The sequence below is a fragment of the Diprion similis genome, chromosome 11, assembly GCF_021155765.1.
Source record: "Diprion similis isolate iyDipSimi1 chromosome 11, iyDipSimi1.1, whole genome shotgun sequence".
In the NCBI taxonomy this organism is placed as follows: Eukaryota; Metazoa; Arthropoda; class Insecta; order Hymenoptera; family Diprionidae; genus Diprion; species Diprion similis.
The window spans coordinates 1,469,217-1,492,870 of NC_060115.1; the positions used below are offsets into that span (position 1 = coordinate 1,469,217).

At 41.8% G+C, this 23,654-nt stretch overlaps 1 protein-coding gene across 4 annotated transcripts in view; it reads left to right on the forward strand.

The window, feature by feature from the left end:
- The first annotated feature begins 337 nt into the window (after nt 1–337).
- Nucleotides 338–23,654, forward strand: part of LOC124412227 (neurogenic protein mastermind-like) — a 121,186-nt gene continuing 97,869 nt past the window's right edge. For all 4 annotated transcript variants that reach the window (XM_046891935.1, XM_046891936.1, XM_046891937.1 and 1 more), the window contains exon 1: nt 338–1,018. In XM_046891935.1, coding sequence (XP_046747891.1) covers nt 527–1,018 — 492 coding nt within the window. In that variant the 5' untranslated portion in view covers nt 338–526. The remainder of the gene's footprint in view (nt 1,019–23,654) is intronic.

A 23,654-nucleotide genomic window follows, 5' to 3' on the forward strand; every position in this document is an offset into this window, starting at 1 on the left:
CACGGAGTTGAACGTGCGCCTGCGCTTGCGCGAGCGCGGCACGCGTGATTCCTTGATACGATAAGAAGTAGCAGCGAAGCGAGAAAGCGAGAGGCGAGTTTAAAAGCTGCAGGGCGGGCGAGTGATAATACCGTAAAATTCCTTGGGACAACGTGGTGAAGGGGGGTGAGGGGAAGGTGAGGAAAAATAGGAACAATCGCGGATCGTACGCAGATGTACGAGGAGGAAGAGGAGCAGAAAGAAGAAACGAGTAATACTCTGCAAGTGAAGTCCAAGCGGGGTACCGAGTCGACGAGGAGAAAAGAAGAAGAAGAAGAAGAAAAAGTAGACGTAGTTGCAGTCGTAGTGGAAGTAGAAGTCGAAGCGGCGGCGGTTCGCCCGTCGAAAGACGGCTCGCGGCGCAAGGGGAGGATGCGAGGGGGGATTATCGCGGTGGCGGAGGAGACACCCCGTCGCGGCGCCAGGGCGACGAGGAGCAGAGGCTCTCATTGAGCTGGCGTACCCTGCTCTGGACCTAGGGGGCTGTATGGAGGCAGGGGGGCTCCTGCCCCGGCAGCCCCCGCAAGGCCCCCCCTCAGGGCCAGCCTCGGCCTGCGTGGGCGCGTCCCAGCAGAGCGTGCAGCACCAGAATAACAATAACAACAACAATAACAGCAACATAAACAACAACAACAACAACGGCGTCGCCGTGCAACCCGGTGGGTTGAACGCGAACCAATTGATCGCCCAGAATCAACTACAACAATTACAAATGGGACAGGCACCGGGGATGGAGGAGGCCTCTACCCCTAAGAGGCAGGCCGTGTTCGACAGGCTGAGGAGGAGGATCGAGAGCTATAGGAGGCGGCAGACAGACTGCATACCCAGGTTCGATCAGAGTTTCAATGGGCTCGTTGAACAAAATAGTCAGGACACTCAGGTGCTCAAGCAACGATTTCTCGAGAGCAAGGCCAAACGGCAGGCAAAGAAGACTGACAAGAAGCAAAACGACCCCATCGGACTCGCCAGCGTTCACGTGGTGAGTTTACTTACTTCCATCATTCTTCGCGTCTCTGTTTCCCTTTTCAGCAATCTTTCACGTTCATCCGTCTTCGTTAAAGGTCGTTAAGGTTGGAACGGTTGAACGATACTACGATCGCAGTATCGAGTTTTGGAAAATCCGCGAACGTATCTAATATCTTGTGAAGTTCATAGGATTCTGAAATCTAGAAATTTTGCGTAACCATTTCGTTGCGTGGCCCTTTACGTTTTCATCCTCCTCCCCCTCGAACGTTATACATACACAGGGCGGTATTGCCGAACAACAACAGGTGTAGGAGTGCTTCAACCGCGATTCGAATACTGTACATGTGACAAAAGCCATTCTCTCTCTAAACACCTGGCAAGACGATCACAAACATTTCTGACGTTACGTATCTTACAAGTAGGTACGTCAAACGTCTTCTTTCGAATTCTCTAATCCTCTTCGAGGAAAAGAAAGACAGAAAGAGGGAGAGAGTCGTTAGAACAACAACGGTACGTAACGGGCGAGCGAGCGAGCGAGCGACGAGGAGAACGAGCACGAGGACAAGGACGACAAAGACGACTGTGATTATGGGTGGCTTGCTTGCCCGGCCCAACCATCCACCCAGTGCAGTAATCCGAGCGTAGACCGGAGCAACCCGACATTCCAATTCGATTCCCGCGTTTAACTCTCTGCATGATTCATGCATCTATGTACATACATATATACGGTAGGTACGTACGTACGTTATACCCTAGGCGACGACTCTTGGAGAGAGATGCGATCTCGCCGTTTCTGTTCGCCGTCGGCTCCTCCTCCGGCCGTCCAGTTATCGCGTCTAATTATATTATTATATGCACGCAGCCCGAAGCCGTCGCTCGGCTCGACCGTCCATCCGATCTAGCGTGTGTGTGTGTGTGCATCATGCATGCCTATAATTCACCTGTACAGACGATCCTGGACAGAGATCCATGCATGCTCACGCATACCGGACAGGTTATGCTATAGTAGACAGGCTGCTGGCGAGTGGCGGCGGCGGCGAACCTGCACAGAGCAAAGAGGAAATCCGGAAAAGCTGGAATTCCGAACAGTTGCAGTGCCCTGCGGCTACTGCTGGGACATCCCCTGAATGTTAATTACTCGTCAGGTTTCTGGAATCGAATTTAAGCCGTTTTCTCGTTATTGACGCTGACGAAGAAGCTGCCTCCCAAATCCCACTTTCGTGACGTACTTGATATCTGTTTTCGTCGTCTCCTCTTTCGGAGTGTCAGACCCGGCGATGGTTTTATGCATTTCGCGTAGGTATCCAAGCCTTAAACTCGGTCAAAAATCTCTCGATCTTTATCACCCGAGACCAACTTACACTCGCCGCGTTTAAACTCACGAGGGTATTCACCCCAACCTCTCGTAGCGATTCGGCTTCGACTTGCACAGTGCGTTTCGGTCATCTGGTGTGTACGTACTACTATTAATATACTCTTCGGGCAATCGATATGATCACGCCTGGTGCTCGAGTGCCAAATATAGTTTTCCTCGAGCCGAGGTTGGTACGTATGCGCCTACGTGTACCGCAGGCTTAGACATCGAACGTTATACTCGTAAAGACCAAGAAATTCACGTATCTTGTTTCTTGTTGCTAGAATTTGACCATGAAAAGTTTTTTCACTCTGCATCTTCAGGTCTTTAACAATCTTTCGATGCTGAATAATTAAAACATGATTCACCACGAGTTTCGAGAGGGTTGGAGATCATCTTCTCGGATCCCTCACCCTGTACAGTCTGGACAAAACGGGCGCCGGCCACGTGGGAGGAGATAAAGTCTAAGCCCATTGCCCATGAACGTAGGACGAACGTCGATCTGTCTAACTTCTTCTACCCCCAGCAGTGCAGCAGCGTTCTGGCCACAAGACGAAGCAAGCACGTCGAGCCTATGTTGCCAACAGGCAACAGGTCGCGTCAAAATTCTGTTGAGATTCGAAGTCGTTTGAGGCAGTCCCATGCTCGCGTTTCTGGATTTCCGAATTTCAGTCGTCATGTACCCATGTACGTACCTGTGTCCTCAGGTATTTCAACACGTTAATTGGTATTTGCGGATGTACCGCCTTTGCCGACCTCGACAACGAACGCAACCATCCGCCATTATTTGAATTTGTTCCCGTAGTTACGGGCAAATAGTATATATATGTATATATACCTAATAGAGAAGAAGGAGTAAACATGCTCGCCTGACGAGCCGCCGTCGTCGTCGCCGTCTTCGCATCGTTCAACCGTGGAACAATCGCTCCGTAGCGAAAGGTGAAAGTTCGCATTAGCCATTCCCGGGATTTTGGTTTACCGTATAGGTATATGTATATAATCAAGGTATAGGACCAAGTTATGCAGGGCATGTGACCGCTGTGAATCGAATCGAAAGAGATGTTGTACACAACACGTATATATAGGTATGTACACGTAGATATAATCACAGATGTCGGAACGCACGTCGGGAAATCGCCGATCGATCATCTCGATGTCTTTTATTACACAAAATTAAATCGGCCGCTTAGTTCGAAATCAACTTACGAGGACTAGGATATATATATATATATATATACATTAAGGTATAACGCAAACAACCGATACATGCTTGATTACGCCAAACTTTCACTGTTTCGATCCACCGAACGGCCAAAATACTTATGATCGGTAATTAGTTGTAAGCGGTGTATAATTTTCTTCCACATACTGTACCGTTCTAAATGAATATTTCGCTGCTCTCATGTGTACGAATTATAATAGTTTTGAAATTGATGAGGTTTCAAATTTCGTTATTATTAATACGTATAATCATAAGAATTTTGCGCTGTCAAACGATTTGTGTAATTGATCTGCAAATTGAAAAATGTTGGATAAATTTTTATTAAAATGAAACACCCACTGGCATGTGTATTTTTTTTTTTTTTTTTTTTTTTTTTTTTTTTTTTTTTTTTTTTTTTTTTTTTTTTTGCGAAAACTTATGATCTCACAGGGAAAATTTACCTCCTACGTAGGTTCAGCGCGAAAATACGAGAGATGTTTTCGGTGTAGTCGAGAAACGAGGACGAGTTGTGGGCGTTGCGTTACGCTACTTGTACCAACATCATAAATCCGGGGGTTGAAACTTCAAATAACGCTTTTCCACCCCGACGAAAGTGGTTCAGCCACTATGCCATATGGTGTAATATTGTATTAATTATTTTTCACCTAATAATCGTTGAGCTGTAATTCAAAAATCGATTCAGTTCTGAGCGGTGAACCACAGGCCGTAAAGATTCGTGAAATAAGCCCCCGTAGGAATAAACTGATCACAAAAAATTCCCCATACAGCCCCGTGAGTTCAAACAACGAATCAATACCGTCCACTCTGTTCTGCTAATACAAATGCGGCTGGATTCATTGGTGGTGAAAATTTCTTAACCATGTAATTATTCTACGCTCACCCCATACGACAATTTATGTTACATTTATATCACCGCGTTTGATTTTATATCTTTCTCGTCGTCGAGACGGGGAAAGAAATAATTGAAAAGTGTGTTTTTCGTTTTTCGGGCTAACCCCGTGGGTCATGCTGCACTATAACGCCGCGCGGATTGATCGTTTTTTATGTACACTATATTATACTCCGACGAAATATGGCAGGAATATATAAAAAAAAGAGGGATTCATAAAAAGAAAACAGAAAAAAATAAATTCAGATCACGGTTATTCACGGATATAATAACAATTCATCTTTTCTTCTATGAAATTTTTATAAAAGTCATTATAAAAGGAGCGCTGATTTTTTTTCTTCACTCATACAGTCATTTATTTTGAAATGAATTACTTCTGTTCATTCAATATATGTATACATACCTTTTAATTTTTTGAATCGGGTAATCGGGGCTTTTGCAAAGAATTGAAATTTCGTTCATCATAACGAAAATTAAAGTAGACTAATTGTGTGTGTTTCGTAGTGTAACCGCATATTCAACCGCACTCGATGCGATTCCCCCCTAGTTATGACCAGGACAATCTTGCAGCTCGATCCTCCTCTTCTTCTGATCGTTTGAAACCGTTAGCTTTACCCTGTAACTACTGATATCCGTATAACGGGCAGAGAGTCGCACGGTCCAAATCTTGAACTTCAAACACAGTAGCAGCGTGCAGCAACGGCAACTAAGCAGCTAGATATATGTATAAACTATAACGTGATGCGCGGTTTCCGTTCATACACTGACAATGAGATCGAAGAAATTGATAACCGATATTTATGGGTTATTATACCTTCTGAAAAACATTATATATCCGAAGATGTAGAAAAGCCTAAAGCTCTGGCGTCATCTTATTTACGAAAACAATAATCATAATAATCGTGACGTTATTTTTAAACTCGTTTTCAAATGTACACTGTGCGCTGATAGCATCATAGCAAACACTCTATATTCGAACGTATTACTGTAGAAATATTCATTATCAGTAAAGGAATGCGGCGCTTTGTCCGTATCTCGAACGACTGCACGCTGTGCATGCAGCAGCCAAAGTGCAATTCTAGGCCAGTTTTTCGTACTTACTATGTACTTGATCCTCGTTCGTATTATATCTATACGCGATGTAGTTTGCACGATGCTTTGATCTAGCTTACGTCTGGAGTAATTTATTATACATAAGTATTTTACGGTGTGAACGTCGCCTAACAAGCCGCGACGGCGATAAGAGAGGAGGAGAAATGAGAAGAGGAGTAGGTACAACGCGTAAGCAGCTTCAATCGGTCGCTCGACGCGTGGGTCATTCAGAGTCCAAACGGAGCGCGTAAAAAGGACGGATGCGCTCCGGGTTGCGGGTGCGTGTGGGAAACCCAACGAGACGAAGGGGGACGGCGAATAAGAAGGCGATACAGGAAAGGGATATGCCGAGGGAGGGAAGGAGGGAGGGACAAAGCTGCAGCGTTGCCACGCGAGTCGCGCGCGACTCACTCGTCAATTGCAAATGCGAACGAGAACCAGCGCCAGCGTACCGGTGTAATGTGTGTTATATGGGGTCCAGTTATATGCTGCCTGCCTGCCCACGTCGGTACGAGGCACATGTTGCACGTGTGACTACACCTGGCGCTTGCGATTATTCGCCTTATTCGCCTTATTCGCCATTCTCATCCCTTTGTACGAATCAGGATCCCCTTTTCCGAGGAGAACCCAGAGAACAAATCTCTCGGACAATCTGATGTGCAATTTGCAAATTTGCACACGCGAGTCGATTTAGGTCCTCTCTTCTTCCTTTCGTTTCATCGGTAATAAACTTTATTACGCGACGTCGAGTATTATATATATACCTATGAGTATATGTATGTATAGAACGTTTTATACGGTCTATAATCTATCGGAGAAAAGAAAGTCCCGCAGCGCTCGATCGACTTGATCAATTATATACATGTATGTATACTATATCGAATCGTGTCAATCGAGATTCGAAAGGTCGGTTTATAACTGATTTACATTAGAACGATACCACTCTATTCGTCTTGATGTAAAAAAGTTCTCTCGATTATATGGAACAGAAATCTGTTGCGCCAGTTTGGTATCGAACGTCGAAATGTAACGCAAACTTACCGCGACTGATTTACCTTTGGATTGATCCAATTTTTCTCGACAAGTTGAAAGTTTTTTTTTTTTTTTTTTTCCTTTTTCTTTTTCCAAGACGATCTCGATCTACCGTTTATCCGGCGATTTGGAACTCTCGAGATCACTGGATCAGCGTCTATGCTAAGACTACGTGCGTGCTGATTCATGATACTGCTGACGCTGCGCTACTGCAGCAAAATCAACGTAGGCAAAGAGAAATGGAAAGCAAAGGTGTGTAGCGCACACGCGGTGTATATCGTAAGAAAGGCGAAGTCTCTTGCTTCATTCGCTGAGCGAAAGTCATGGGAACTTCTGGTCACAGCTTCCTTTGGGAAAGAGTGCAGCGGCTCCTCCTCCTCTTGTCTACCGGTGAACCAGATTCGAGATTTCTTTGTCTCGTGACTTCCGATCTCTGGATCGTCGATCACGTCGTCAAAACCTGAACGATACAAGCCGACTCTGCTTGGGGATATCCCGGCGACTTCTTCTGGTGCTCGGTCTTGACCCGTGACAATTGGGAAGGGAACTATTTCTCGATTTTTAACTGTTACAGTATTACGTAGAGGTCAACAATGATTTTTCTATTCTGCAGTGATTGAGCTGAGACTAGCAAATAGAAAAATTCAGTTCTGCTTTATCCTGATAATTTTAGGAAGGTATCCAGGGTTCAAAGTGTTTCACAAACTCTGGTTTTCGGACTTCACTATCTTATATTCGAATAAATATTAGAACGTTAGGCTTCGTTCCGGAGAGTAATTTTAACGACAGTTTTCGTATAGAACTATCCGAGAAGTGAAGTGTGGAGTCTGGTTTATTAAAGAATGATATCGAAAGATCGAGATCGAGATCGATGTGTATATCTGGAGTTAGAGATAGAGAGAGAGTGCTTTCACTCGACTGGATAAACAACAACGGCAGCGGAAGGTGAAAACTGAGAGTACCAAGAGTGAGACGTCGAGGACAACTCTGCGTCACCGGCAAAAACGAGCCTCGGTTAGTGCAGCAGAGGCCACGACGCGTCTACATCGAGAGAATATCGTCCGTTGGCTGACCGTATCCGCAGCTCGGGAGAGAAAAGACTCCGGGTGGACGGGACGGGCGGACAGACGACTCGACGAGCAACGCCTCCAGTATCCCAGAGCCGAAGCACCTCTTCGTCTCGTTTCTTACCGAATAGGTCTGTTCACCTTGTGCTGGACGGGCGAGGCGAGGGAGAAGAAGGAGATTGACGAGTGGGACGAGGATGAGGAGGAGGAGGAGGATGAGGAGCATGGAGGGAAGGTTGGCGCATATATTCCACGCGTGTACAGGATATATTTGCATCGCAGGCGACGGCGAACGGATAGACAGACGTCACTTCGCGCGTATCAGTGCGAAACACTGCGAATGGATGGATAGATGGATCGATCAGGGATTCTCAACTTCGGAATATTGGATCCCCGATGCCACAATCAGACAGCTATGCTTGCTCTCTCTCTATATCTCTTTCTCTCTTTATATGGACGTTGGACAAATACACTATCCATCCCAGAAAAAAATTGTCTCAAGGTCGCGCGAAAACCAGCCGCCAGCAATATTGCACCTCCAAAAGCGAGCGACCAGTCTGACGATGATAGAGTAGCTCGCGGTCCATAATCCAGAGCGAGAGAAAGAATTAAAAATATCACATTTTACTACGCTGGGTTATAATCTCGCCGATTTGCACAGTGCTGTAGATACACTGCGTTGTAATGAATATAATACGATTGAATCGATGAAAGGCGAAAGTGGACCGCAGAATTGACTCATTTTAGCCTTTTGGTAGATTTCAGATCGGACCAGGCAAGATACGTTCTCTTTTCGTTCCCTCCCATCACGTTGCGAAAAATAAAACCTATCTATAGAAAATTTTTGAATTATTGACCGTTTTTGTTCAGCTTGAACATTGGCTTGAGAAGCAACAAGGATCTTGTTGTCGAGAACTTCATTGAGTCAAGTACACAATCACAATCGGAGCAACCACGCGACTTTTCTGACGTTCATCTCAAAAGTGCATGCGATATAGCTGTTTAACCTCTTTTCCATGAATTCATTCATCCCTTGGAATTATAGCCCAGGCATAACAAATTACACCCTTACAAAGCAGTAAACTAAATAAGCGAAACGGCCTCATGCATACGCATTACGATACCGAGCTCACCGAGCTTCACGCTTCATTCTGAATAATTATCATACATGCAGCTTTAAAGCGTCACCGGACGGGAATGCGAGACGATTTCTTCTTCTTCTTCGCATTTGGCCGCGGCGGGGGCGCGGTGTCGTAAAAATATGCATACTAGTAACGAATTGACAAAGGCATCCGATGCACTCTCTCCACCGCGCGAAACGACCGTCGAGAGAGTCCAAAGTCTTGCCGCTTGATCAGCTTCTGCGGAGGTCTGTGAAAGTGTCATCGAGCTGAAATTGGTAACGTTGTTAAAAATTCGTCATTATCGGGCATATTTTAAACTGGCCTTCAAGAAATACGCTTTTCAAAATTTACTTCATCTCGTTTATAATGATTTAGTTAGTTAATCTCGGGACATTTCTAAAGATGCGAAGTGGCCATTTTTCTCATGCATGCTTCGTTACTAATTTCATTCTCGTTAAGTGTCGAGATGCAGGTTTGAAAGCCGTTAAGTAACTGTCGTTCTCCTCCTCCTCATCGTCGTCGTCGTCGTCGTCCTCGGACGGCTACTGACCACTAGCCACTCACCAAGAGCGATGAATTTGCCAGTCTGCACGGCAGCCGCTGATTCGCTTTTTGCGGAGCCCGTTCCGTTCCCCAAATTCTCCGCACGTCTACATGCGGGCGCGTGCCGCCGTTACTGACGTCACCGTCTCGACACACGGCACCGTCGGCCTCTGATTCCCTGCATTCAGCGCCCATTTCCTTACTACTACTTCCGCGGTAAATAAGCCAGGATGGAAATCCACCCGACGACTGTTAACATTTGATCCTATAACCGCTCGGTCGACTCGCGTTTTCGACTCGCCGCTGCGAGGCAATCAAATCCGCGTCTTGTCGCTGAATCGCAAACAATGTGCCAAAGGTCCCGAGCTAATGATCCGGCTTTTTGGAGCCTACCTGCTGAGGTTTTGGCCCACGTCCTGACTCTCGTCCTCGTCCTCACTTCTCTCTGTTTCCCCCCGAGAACCAGAGAACGAATTCTTTTCTTTGCAATCCCTTTTCCACCGAGCCGCGGCACCGCTGCTGACCACCCAGACGGTATTCCAGTCTTCTTCTCCTCCTCCTCCTCGTCCTACTCAAGGCTCAAAACTCTAAAACGCCGGACGTTCCAGACGCGAGCTCAACGGCTGTCTCTCTCTTTTTCTCTTATGTGGGATCGGTTGACTGCCGGCACTCACTTCACTCTCTCTCTCTCTCCCTCTCTCCCGAAATGGATAATACTTCACTCATGTGAATACAACGACTTCCATACCACCATAATACACAACACGTTATACTTCTCAGTCAAGAAATCTTTCGGAGACTTAATTTCGTCTCCTGCCGTACGGCATCGTCGCGTCGAGATTCAGAGCTCGGTCGTAAATATCCCAACTGGATTATACGCAGAAGAAGCAGAAGGGATTCATTGTTCCTTTGCACACCAGCAGCAACTCGTGCTCTATAACACGCCAGGTCGTTGCTGCTCCCGGTGCATCATCGCGGTTTAAGGATATTCAGGATCTCGTTGAAAAGACTTGATTCACTCAATTCCATCACCATGCCAAGAAAGAACGGATCCTGATGGCCGGTGTCCCTCACCTCCATGGTCTTCGGATCCAATTTCCTCCTCCCTGGTTCTTTTTGTTGCTCGTCCTCGTCGTCCTCGTCGTCCTCGGTTTTCCTCCTACTTACACACTCTGAGGTATACGATGCTGGTCACGCGGCTACAGAGACTAGTCGGCTGGCTTACAATTAGTATCTTCATTGTACTAGATGACACCTGTCAACCTGACGACCGAGAAACGCTCCAAGATTTACTGCTACGTTGTGATGGATGCACACGATGCGACTGCAGCGCCAATGCCGAGTCAAACTCGTAAGCGACTAGTAATACACTGTCCTCCTTTCGAAAGAACCGAACCCAACGAATCTAATTCGTTGGCTGCTTGGTCTTGACATCTTCCGCGAAGCCAGTTTTGCTCTTGTTACATACCCATGTCGTTGCATAGGTATAATTTATTCTTTCTCGGGTCGATAATAGCCGGTGTTATGCGGGAGCCTGGATCATTCCAGTCGTTGGAAAGCATCCAACGTTTCGTTTTTGGTCAGCGAGATCAGTCCGGCACCTTCTCAGCTCTTTCAAATATTAGCAGTTATTTTTCGCGATGCAAACCGGCCCGGAAAAGAAAAAAGAGAAAACTCAAGTTCCGGTTGCTGGATATGAGACGGTGAACGGAATCTGGGACACGACTTTCCTCGTCGGAAGTTTTCCCGGCAGGTTATACGCTGAATGCAATGCCCCAGCGATAAGACGTCTCTCTGCAGCAACAGACGCGGGCGTTTGGTATTCGAGGTAGATAAGACTTCGTCGTCTCTCTCTCTTTCTCTCTCTCTCTCTCGCTCTCTCTCTCTCTCTCTCTCTCTCTCGCTCTCTCTCTCTCTCTCTCTCTCTCTCTCTCTCTCTCTCTCGTAGCCTGCGCACAACTCGATTGCTTGCTTATTCCAACAGAATTGTTTCACGCGTAATATTTAACGGAGAAATTATTATCTGCTTTGAAATAATATTTTACTACGCGTTACATGCGAGTCGATAGATTAATTAACATCACTTCTGCATCGGTGGAAATGATACGCGAATAAATATAAATTTACTTACATATTTTCGTTCCGACAATTTGTGGCAGCTGAGCTTCGACAGGAAAATAGTTTAGGAATTAAAAACTATAATTTTAGTCTCTTTGTGTGATGATAAGATCAGACTGAAGATTGTAAAGTTATTGTAACGATGCATCTTTAACTACTTAAAACTTAGTAAACCGTTTATGCAGTATCAACAAACTCAGGTTTTGTAAATTCAACTTCTTCAGGGATTCTAAAGGTACAAAATAGTAATTTTTGTTTCAACGCTTCGATACGGTAACGTTACTAACTTCAGTCTCATATGATAAGCGTGTGGCGAACTCGAGTTCAGAGTTATAAATAGGAAATTCGATGTAAATGAAATAGGATCATACAATCGCGACGCGGTTCTTCGTGCAGCAGGTAGAGAAGAGGTATAACGTCTGTGTGTGTGTGTGTGTGTGTGTGTGTGTGTGTACTTCTAAATCGGTGCTGTGTCTCGATTGCAGTAGAAAGTCTCGCTGCCTCTTACGTTACTTTATAAACCGCTGAGAAAATACGCCCACGCCGTCTTACGTACATCGGTTATCTATATCTAGCAGTGATAAAGAAGTAGGCGAAATCGGGAAAAGAAACGAAATCAGGAAAAGAAACCGAGGAGGAGATCGACTGTTTGCACATATCGATCATCAGTTAAACTCTTGAAAAGCTGTAACAAATTCAACAACGCAATTAAACTTGCGGGTCACAATATTTTTCTTTTGTTTATTCGAGTTTTTTTTCCATCTTTGATAAGCCAATCGCCCAAACTCAAAACAAATAAGAGAAACTAAATGAAAATTCATGCCTTTTATACCTTCACGAAGATTGTGTCCTTCGAGAGTGGTGCTTTGTTATACACTCTAATACATACATATATATTATATTATGGAACGATTCGAACCGAATGCCTGGACACTCGTACCTTAAATATAGTCACAATAAGACGTGGGCTTCTAGTCTGGGACTATATCTACCTGGTGATAGGTTGGAATGCGAGAAAAATGTCTTCGCCGCTTGTCGACCAGTTGTTTGAGCGTGAAAGTGGCTCCAGTATGTCGTTCCGATTCACTCTTTTATCCATCTCGTTGCAACTACATACGCGGACCTGATCTTTTCTTCTACAAATTTTTCTGATTTCCTCTTTTCCGGGTTAGAAGATCGTCTTAACACTTCTGGATTCTAGCGCATGACTAGTACGAGGTACACGATCGTAAAGTGACCAAGTCGATGTCTTCTCATTCTGATTCGAATTGATGTTTCAATCACTCTATGAAGATGGGTTCAGCATTCGAACAAATTTACTCGCCGTTCACTCTACACGTGACTCGAGTGACTCGATGACGAATACAAGATGGGCAATACAAGTCGACGATCTATGTATTGGGAAAAATTGTCCATGGATAAGGGTACATTATATCCTGTATTCGTGTATATTGCACCGCTGCAGCTGAAGTATTCCTTGGAATTTCTATCATTCTTCGTCGCCTCTTATTCTCTCCCTCCCCCCTGATTAGTCATCCGTCTAGAAGCGAGATTCAAATCTTCGGCGATTGAATAATCGAGACAAATTGGTTATTTATTTGGTTCTGGATGATGTTACCACGGCACGCCGGCTTGACAAATGCCCGTCATAAATGTAAATTATCATCTTCAATCCATCCATACAAGCGTTCTTCTCGCGTTATTATATATGCCATCCATAAAATCTCGTTCGTTTCTTTTTTCATACCTAAGCCATCTATCCGCTGCTAACATGATATGTAAACGTGTAAAGGAGTAATAAAAAAAAAAAAAAAAAAAAAAAAAGTGTCAATTCAAAATTTCAACGAGCTGGATGAAAAATTGAAAAACTTTGAGTGTTTCGTGTGACAATCTTTACACCACCCACCACTGCTTCGTCTCGTCATAGATCCTTCTTCTCGTTGAAAATTTTAGGTTACAGTGACCACGGGCAAAAACGCAGGACGTCGATTTCAGTGTCTAGACCGCAGAAGCTGCACACGTTTTCCTTGAAACTGATCGTCAGGGAAGCGCACTGCACGTGTCGGTGGCGTTTATTAGGTGGACAAGTGCGTGCAGGGCGCGAAAAAGCGCTGCAGAAATGCCTCGAGTCTCTGCAGTTTATTTCGCTCACTCTCTGTACGCGATTATACGTATGACACGGCAGTCAGTCGGCATGCCTATACACGCATGTATGTTATACGTGTGTTGCACGCGTGTGTCGACCTATACAACCGATGTTATTACCGGGAGGCAGCCAAGAGATGCACGCGTTCGTTGATCGGCACTGCGTTGTTGCCACATCCTCGCCTTTTGGCCATTCTCCTCCTCCTCCTCATCCTCATCCTCATCTTCTTTCTTCTTCTCTTCGTCGTCGTTGTTGTAAGTAGCTCCCATCAGTTATAACGTTCAGCTGACAATGAGAAGAGAGGAGGATCGCACCCAAAGTGTTTCTCAACCTCGGATTTTTTGCCTCATTATACTCGTCGACGATAATACCTGTAAACTTGAATTTTTGCTAATTCAAATCGGATATATATTTCGCTTTTCTAAAATCTAATTCAGAGCATCCAATAATTGCGCTCATATCGGGAATAATTGTCAGATTTATGTTATTAATTCCTTATTTTAATTGTGTTTTTTTTTTTTTTGCTCCTTCTTCTTCTTCTTTTACTGCTGTTTTCGCGGTTATCCCAAACAGCCGGATTTATGTCACTCGATAACGCTGTTCAAGTCGCTGTTCAAACTTACGCGACGGGGATCCAGATGACAAACCGCGATACTTGGTGCCCAGCCCTAATCCGACGACCTAATTGTTTGCTTTAACCAAACGGCTTCCGGTCAGCCACTCGGATGACGAATATATATGCGTGAGCATGTGTGTGTGTGCATCGGTTCGTTGATTCTCCCGCAACAACCGAAGAGTTGAAAGCGAGTTTGTTAGCTTTACACGTACGCAATATGCATATACATATACATATCACTCGGGTGCGTTTCTACGACGACAAATTATTATGTTAGTATTATGCGTTACATTTGAACACACACATATATATATATATATATATATATATATATATATATATATATACATATATGACATGTATAATACGCAGCGTCATTCGCGTATAATGTTGGAGTGGAAAATTTAAACGTCAAGTGCGAGTAACGCGAATTCAGTTGAGTTTCTCAATACGGTAGGTACGGCTATGACGTCATCGAGGGGGTCGTTCGGGAAAGAGGAAGTTTATTTGATAACGTTTGGGTATGATAACAATCTGAGAGAGAAAAGATTACCTACTTCTTTTGCCGAATGATTTCCGTCGAACGATCTTTAGGTGAATATATTTGGCAAGTCCAAGATCAACGATTACATTGTTATTTCGAATTTTTGAGGAGGAGGAATAATGACGATTCCTGGCTCGTTTGTTTTTCTATTTTTTGTCTCTTTTTATAGATCTTCGACAATTATTTTATCGAATATCAAGATTTTTAATGCACCAAGTTTTTACGTATAAGATATCTTGCCGACAGAACAAGACGATGAAGAATAAGAAGAAAAAGAAAAAGACGAGAGTTAAAAGCGCTCAACTATACAACTTACAGAGTTACGATGAAAATAATGAAAGGCACTCAACGAAGATGAATAAATTGTATTGGATGGGATGGAATTGTAGCAACAAAGAGAGCAGCGGTGTCGCCAACAACAAGAACAACAACAACGACAAGAGTGAAAAAAAAATATAATAAAAACCTGAATCGCCGTTATAATAATGTAGCCTTGACTCTGTACCTGTATATATATATATATATATATATATATATAATATATATATATATGTATGTGTTTTCCATCGTATTATGGAATACAGAATCCCCAACTTGGTGGCGGTATAAGCGTGCAATGTATGCGCGAGACGAACCTTTGAACTCAGGAATGCTGCGAGGCTTGACGCGATTCGCATAGATTTCTATGGACTCCAGAAAACTGATCTTCGCAGTTTACTGCTTAATTATATAACCGTGCAACCAAGAATATATATAATATATTCCTCTTTGTCGCTCGTTTCGACACTATAATGTATGTCCGAGGTACATATATTGTTATTATTAATTATGAATCACTGATGATATTTTTTATCTGGATAAATGAAATGATCACGTTAAACATCGATTGAATGCTGCTGCAGGTTGTACTTTTTTTTACAGAATCGTTGTTAACGAAGAATCGCTTACTCTTGATGCATGTGAAAAAAAGATGTGCTATTATTTTATAATAATTCGCGATGCGAGCACTTTTTGATGCACGAATGCAGCGCGTGTTGAAATCGGAACGTGAGGAACGAAATCATATCATACTTTCTGATAATAAACCGAATCTAAATAGTTTATAGCACCTCAAATATTATATTGTAATACGTGTTGGATACCGATGCATCAGATTTCTGATCAGATTCGTGATCTCTGCATATAAACAAGCTTTGCAGCAGTGAGTATTGGCGAGAGGGAGATAAGGACGAGAATAATGATTTTACAAAACATGAGAGAAATTTGACGATAAGAAAAATCAACGAATTAACGATCGATTAAACGATTTGTATTTTTATATCTTCGTCTCTGCGGATGATTTTACTTTGTAATATTGCAATCGTTCAATTCGAAGGGTTCAAATTACGAAAAAGCGAGTGTCCTGCGGTGAAATGCAGAGAGAGAAAGAAAGAGAAGGAGAAAGAGAGACGGATCGATACACTAAATTGTTCCGTTTTTGGGCGGTGTGTCCGTTATATATGAATGCATGCATCTATTGCACACAAAATATTAACCTGCCTAGTACTATACCAGTGACCAAGGGTTCATTTTATGCGATCTGCAGTGACACTCAACCGCGTAATCGAAATTTATGTATGTTTTGAAATTTTTATCCATGAACTGTGTACATACATAAAAATATATATACATGTATGTGTATATAGAATATATGTTGTAACAAAAATCGTCGAGTTTATCGTAGATGAAATTTGCTGCAAAGCTTTATCGATGCTGGACTGATCGGTTCCTACGAAAGACTCAACAAAACAATCGTTGCGCAACGAGATTATTATACAACTTTGGAGTTGACTGCCGTTTTACTTGACTAATGAAAAAAAAAAAAAATTAATTATCCAGAGGGGGTGAGAGGGAGAGAAAGCTTGAAAAGGGAAAACTGTCAATTTCAGGTACACGCTCTTCGGTATTGTGTTCCGTGTAGAAAATTGGACAACGATTCGTTATCCGAGTATTGAAAGATAATCCTAAACGCCTATTATATAGTCCTAACTCATACACATGCTTATTATCATCGTGTACTATATCATCATTATCATTATTATCCTGCAATATACAGGCATTAGATGTCCACCCTGTAAAAATTAAAGTAAACTCATGGTTTTTACGCATTTCGGTTCTTCCTTATAATTCTGTACGATAACAACATTAATATGTTAATGTGGTTGAACAAAGGGTAAAGAAATTTAAAGGGAAAAAAAAAAAAAATTCAATAAACAAATAAATCGATTCCAAATTGTATTTTTATATATTATGTATAGAGTATAATTATACCGTTGCAGCAGATCGTATTACATATACGTACGTCATTGAAAAAAATCACTCAATTATTCATCGTATACATATATATATACTCAATAATGAGTATTTATTTATATGTACCTACATCGGCACGGTATTTTACCCGTCAACACGGTGTCAAATTAATGTAACTATTATCACGTGTGCGTGCGTGTGCGTTAAGCATGCAAGGCACGCAAATTATTGTCAAGTCGCACCTTGGTGCCGATCGTCTTTGACGTCAATAGACTTTCGAAGATAAGAAAATAATAATAAAAAAATCGAGAAAAACAAGAACTAAAAAAGTAGCGAATTTTGTGTATATATATATACACGCCCGAATGAATTCAATTGAGTTTACAATTAAATATATTCGTTAGCAATAGGTGAATAAATAAATAATTTTTTATATTATACGGTACTTGATTGATTTTTAATTGCACTGCGCCCGTTAATGCAGTATAATAATGTAAGTACTCAGAACCGTTTTGGAGTTTGGTAAAGATTCATATTATGTATATATGGGGCAGTCTAGGTCAAATTTGCAACCCATGTACCTCACACCCTTCGATTTTAATAATTTTTTAGCAATGATGTTACAACCGATCCGAAAGGGTCTCGAAATTATTTCATTTTTTTTTAATCACCAGCGAGATTAAAAAAAAATTAAATAATCAACTCCGAAAACTCGATTTTTTAAAATCTGAAAAATATTCGCACTGATGATATGATTTTTGAGCATGACACAATAATAGCATTTCTCAATATTTACTATATTTTTCGCTTCGTTTTCAGATTTTTCATGTCGGATCATATCATATCAAATCATATTTCAAATCATAAAATCAGTGTGAATTTTTTCAGATTATTAAAAATTGCTTTTTAGGAATTGCATTTTCAATTTTTTTTTTTTTTTTTTTCTTCATTTCACTAGTGGCTAAAAAAATCTGAAAAAACAAATCCAAGACCCTTTTCAATCGGTTACAACATCATGTACCCAAAAATATTCAAAATTGAAGGGCTTGAGCCACATGGATTGCAAATTTGACGTGGAGTGCCATATGTGATTGTGAGTATATGTGATTATATATATACATACACATATATAGACAGATATATATATATATATATATATATATATATATATTATATACGTAAATCCACTTTTTCGCAGCGGTTGAAACCAGATGCCTGCCTACATACCTACGTAAATATATGTATGTGTGTGTGTGTGTATTATATATACATATATATATGCACGTATAATGTCTGTACGCGTAGGGTCAGGTCGTCCCAGGTCGGCTCAGGTCGGTATTTATTGATTCGACGGTAGCCGAGGTAGGCAGGCAGCAGGCAGGCAGGCACTCTCCGGCGTGGTTATAGCCGGTGCGTTGTAATCCTAGAACAGAGAGTGCTCCGAGACGCCACAGCGTACATTAAGGGTCGGGGGTTAGGGAGTTACGGGGGACGCACCCCCCGAAACCCGCCGCCATTGATCCACGTGACGGTCGGCGTCGCGACGCCCCTGACGAACCAGCGTCACGCGAATCGAGCGTTTTTGAGATCGGCGGAATTCGGTGCAGGGGGTAAAAATTTTCATGTAGATCATGCTCGGCGAAAACTGAGAAGTCAAAGGATAAACGATTCTTTCGTGAAAAAGGTCAATTTTTTTAACAATTTTTTTCCATCTACCCCCCCCCCCCCCCCTGCGACTGTGGCCCAAGTAGATCGTAATAAACATGTTTTTGAATGCCGGCTAATTCGTGGCTTCGATCGGTAGATATGGACTCGAATTTTGGACTTTTGTTTGTTCGAAAAAAATTTTATGATTTTGGCGGGGAAAGTTAGAGAAAAGTCAGGGAATATCGTTCTAATATTTTTACTGGTCACTGTGGACAGATAATAGAAAGGTCACAGTTATTGAGTTCTCAAATGTAAAACGAGAAGATCGGAAAGTAATACCGTCAAAATTTTTACGGTTCTATAATTAACTTCGACTTTTTTGAAAATTAAAATTTTATAAAATATTTAATGAACTTTGGCATATTGGAATACTCGATACTGTGATTCGTTAGAATTTCGACGATTCTATGTTTTCGTTTTCTCTACAGACACTTCACCTTTCTACATTTTAACTTTTCGTTATCTAATTTGAATTTAAGTTTAGTTGGCGCCTCGGAAAAATAACTGTTACTCCGAAAATAATTTGAATTTTCAAAAATCCTCTTAGAGGCTTATTCTTAAAGGTCTAAACTTTAAAAATATGGAGAAAAAAATCGATTTTTTCAAATTTTTAGACCAGAATATCCCCTTAAATTCATCGTCTAACCGACTTATCGGATACCGTACAGTTTTTTCAACTTCAAGTAGTGTAACAAAGCATTTCGCGTATGGTTTTTTGGGACCGGTAGCTTCTCTCGACGATGCTGCATCCTTTCCTCTCTTCGGGTTGCACCAGTTATTCTCCGCTGCCAAATCTCAGTAATTATACGAGTATCCCTATATTTGAACCCCCTAAACATCGTCGTAGCGCGGACTCTTTCACGCAGGCATGAATCACCGCCAGAACTTAACCTGTAATTTCGATTTACACGAGGAGAGAATCGGAATGAAAAATGACCGAGAAAAAACACGTGTAGATGTATTATATACATAGTAACGCAGCGGGAGAAAAAATTATCTGGGTAGAAGACGAAGAAATATATGTTCTCATGAATATATGACTGAACGACTTATTGGTTATAGGTTGAAATATTAATATACTACAACGTATTATATCGACCGATTTTTCAAGGCTTGCTTGTTATTGTCGTTTCAGATCCTATGTATTCATAGTTACAACGTAGAGAGGCCTTGGATGCGGAATCGTATTACGATTCACCAACTTATTCTAATCTCAAGCTTACCAGACTAGATGCGATTACGCGACGATGTGTTGTTCGAAGCGAAAACAGCATTCGTTATTCCCGAAAACCGAAATCGAAAACCATTTCGATTTCACTCAGAAACTTGCCGGATCCTGGTCTATAATAATCCGGTCTTGATAAGCCTGCGTTGTTTCATCATATCGTTATGTAAAAAGTAATTTATTCACACCTGTTTCTTAAGTGATTAGGCATTCCCCGCGTAATGAAGTGTGACTCGCGTTGATTAAATAAATCGACGAACGATTGTAAATCGCGCAGCCGAACGTAGTGGAAAAAATCTAATCAGGGGCGTTATATATAGGCTCGTTTATGTACACTGCATACCTACCTATACGTTTAATATGTTTAATCTTCACGGAGGAAACCGGCTACCGGTATTACAGAGCTACGGACGATCGATAAGCCGATTATTATATGTTACGGAAGAGCCGGTAAATAAACAATTTTGATTTATGGTATCAAACCGCACCCGCGGTCCAGTGCTTTTTTTATTAATATATATATATATATATATATATATATCTTTCAATACCTGCACGCAACTTATGACGATGGAGTTAGTAACGTCATCGTAAGGATTCATGCTGAGGTGTAAAACCGTCGATTCGCAATTTCGGAATTGTTTGTAATTCGATAAAACGTAAGAAAACAAAAATACACTAATATTTATAAATTTTATAAGTTCCTTAAATATCATTGTAAAATTATGAAAATAGCGAATTTTTTTCCTCCCATGTTTCGTCGTTACGTTAACGTTACCAACTTCAACGTCGTGAAAATCACTATGTACTTCGCACTTTTGCAACTGCCTGACAATGAAATGAAGTAAACTATGACGGACGAAATATTGTCATATTTCGAAGAGACAATTCCTTGAAAATCATTCTAAAATTGCACAACAATGATTTAATCCTGAAGATGTTGATTCCTGTATTTATCTATATATATTCGTACCTACGGACGATACTAATGCATTTGTCGATACTAGCTCCTATTAATAAGTCTGCTATCACGGCGTCTGCGATATGCTGTACCCAGCAGCCTCTTCCTCTCCATTCTTCGCCCCGGCGTCGTCATTATACCGGCGTGTGTGTAATAAACACTTGCGCACGAGTATGTAAATTCAAAGAAACAATCATTCGCTATCTTTCAAGTGCAAACATATTCTAAATAACCTAACCTAACCTAATCTAAGCTCGTATCATCTCTTATTATACACAGCAGACAGATACGTATTGGTATGCACGCATGATTTAGATAACGATCTGATGTACATACGTACACGCACATATCGGCGTGCTAATAATACGCTAAATGTTGAATAATATGTAAGGAGTTGTATAAAAATATTCAGCATATCATTCGTCGCAAACACTTTCGTCTCGTATCTAACGCTCAAGAAAATAATCTCGAAGTCGGGCCGGAGGCAGACGAAAAAATCTATTTTCAGAGATTGTCGTTTACCTTAGGCTTAAATTGTTAAAAAATAAACTTTTCATATTAAGTATCTTAGCTCGATCTTGCGTTTTTCTAATAATGTAATCAAATTTAAACTGCATAGGAACAAAAGAAACAAAATCTCGCTATTTCAAAGTTTTTCCATTTTTATGTCGACAATTTTCTTGCCGTTAACGTTACGAGCTGCAGTCGCGTTTCCGACGTCACAGATTTTCTTCTTTCAACGCGAACGATTCGCAATGATCTTCACAAAGGTGGCAATAAGGCTTAGCCGCTTCAGAGATGGCTACATCGTAGTCCTATACCTATAGTATCAACGTATTATAGCCACCTAAACGCTGAAAAGAGAAGAGGATGGATCGGAAGGGATGGGACTGAGTCAATTATCGCGATTGGAAAGTGCCGGCAGTGCACAGTAGTCAATGCCTGAGCTGGTTCCCGCTTATAAAAAGAGGGTTAAATCGATCTAGCTGTACGATTTATTTAAATTGCTTTTCCCCGATGTGTCACGTAGCGCATCTCGCCATTCGTCTTCCTCCTCGTAGTCTCTTTATAAACGATCCTTCTGGTCTTAAAATCGGAAAAGAAATATAAAGAGAGAGAGATATAGATAATTACTTTATTTTCTTTCATCGTTTCCTTATAATTTACACTCTCAATGGGGATAATCGAACGTTATTTCAAGTTTTTTAATACTCAATCATACTGCATTATACAATTTTTTATTTGGATGTTTCAAATCCGCAATTTATAACCATTTTATCGCTAGAAATAAGTTAACGCGTCGATTTTACTGTGATTACTTACTTTTTGTGTTACTGTTTCAGGTAAGTTTTCAACCTTTGAATCAGCTGTCTGTTCAGTCCCAACTTCGAGTGAGTACGACAGTCTTATCTATATATATACCTCATTCGTAAAGTAAAAAGAAAAAATTGTATGCGACGATGAAAAATCTCGCGAATTTTTATGTTTCCAAAATTCGATGTCGATTATTTCGACGTGATTATTCCTCGCGGCAAACCGTTAAAACTAAGGATAAAACGCGCTGCTGCAGCAATAAAATAACGATGACGTCGAATAGACGGAGCGTCACTGTCGGCATGAAAGGGCAGCTGCACGGGCAAAGAAAGCGATCCGAAGGGCTGGGGATGGACGAGCGAGAGCACGTTGGGCCCCGATCAGCCTGCGATCTCGGAGACGCGACGTTTCAAATCCTTCTCGAATCCTGCTACCCAAGGATTCATCCCATCATCCCCTGCAACTCGGACCTCTGCAGTCGTCGTAGGATAAGTGTACCGGTTATTGATACCCTCAGACCCAACTATCGAGCCTTTTATTTTTGAAAATTATAAATTGATAACACAAATTATGAATTTCTTGATAACTAATTTATTTTTTTTGTCATTGTATAACTAAGGATCAAATAGATACAACCAAAAAAGGTCAATAACTGGTACCCGTACCTTAACCGACTTGACCTTGGACGAATTTTTTCTTCACACCCTGAAACCCAGACACATTAAAGAAAAGGTCATTTTTTGTAAAAATTTTCATCGAGACGATCACTTATCGACGGGGGTTATTTGTGTACGAGTAGGAATTGTGAAAAGTTCAAAGCACAAAACACGTAGACTCGAAGCAGATCTATGGGTTTCAACTTCTAAGCACGCTGACGGAACGAAATTATTTGGGTACCTTGATACATACCTAATATGAAGCTCGAGAAGGAGGTGCAGCAGCGCAATATCAGCCTATTATACAAGCCCAGTTTTAGTTGGTCTGTTACACCATGCATGGTGCTTTACGGTTCGTTGACCCTCTTCGCGGTGTAGCCATGTGCTCACTTGATGCTTCCTGCACCTACGAGAAGTAAGTGAATCTAATAAGAATAGAAGAAACGAGATACGATGATCCTGAAATCAGCGGAACTTCTTTTACTGTTAATCGATCTTTTTCGATTCTCGTTGGTTTCCTACGGTTATACGTATACGTAAGGAAACGTTGTGCGTGAATCAGATTTCCAAGAAGAATAGGAGAAGGAGAGAAAAATGCAGATAACGAAGGTGGGGATGATGAACAAACAGTTTCGATGAGAGGAGAGGAGGAGAGAGAGAGATAAAGACGTCAAAGAGGAGGACAATTCGAGTCCCCATGCAGGGTAACCTTGCACGCGCCGAGAGCCGCTGCAGCGCTGACTAGAA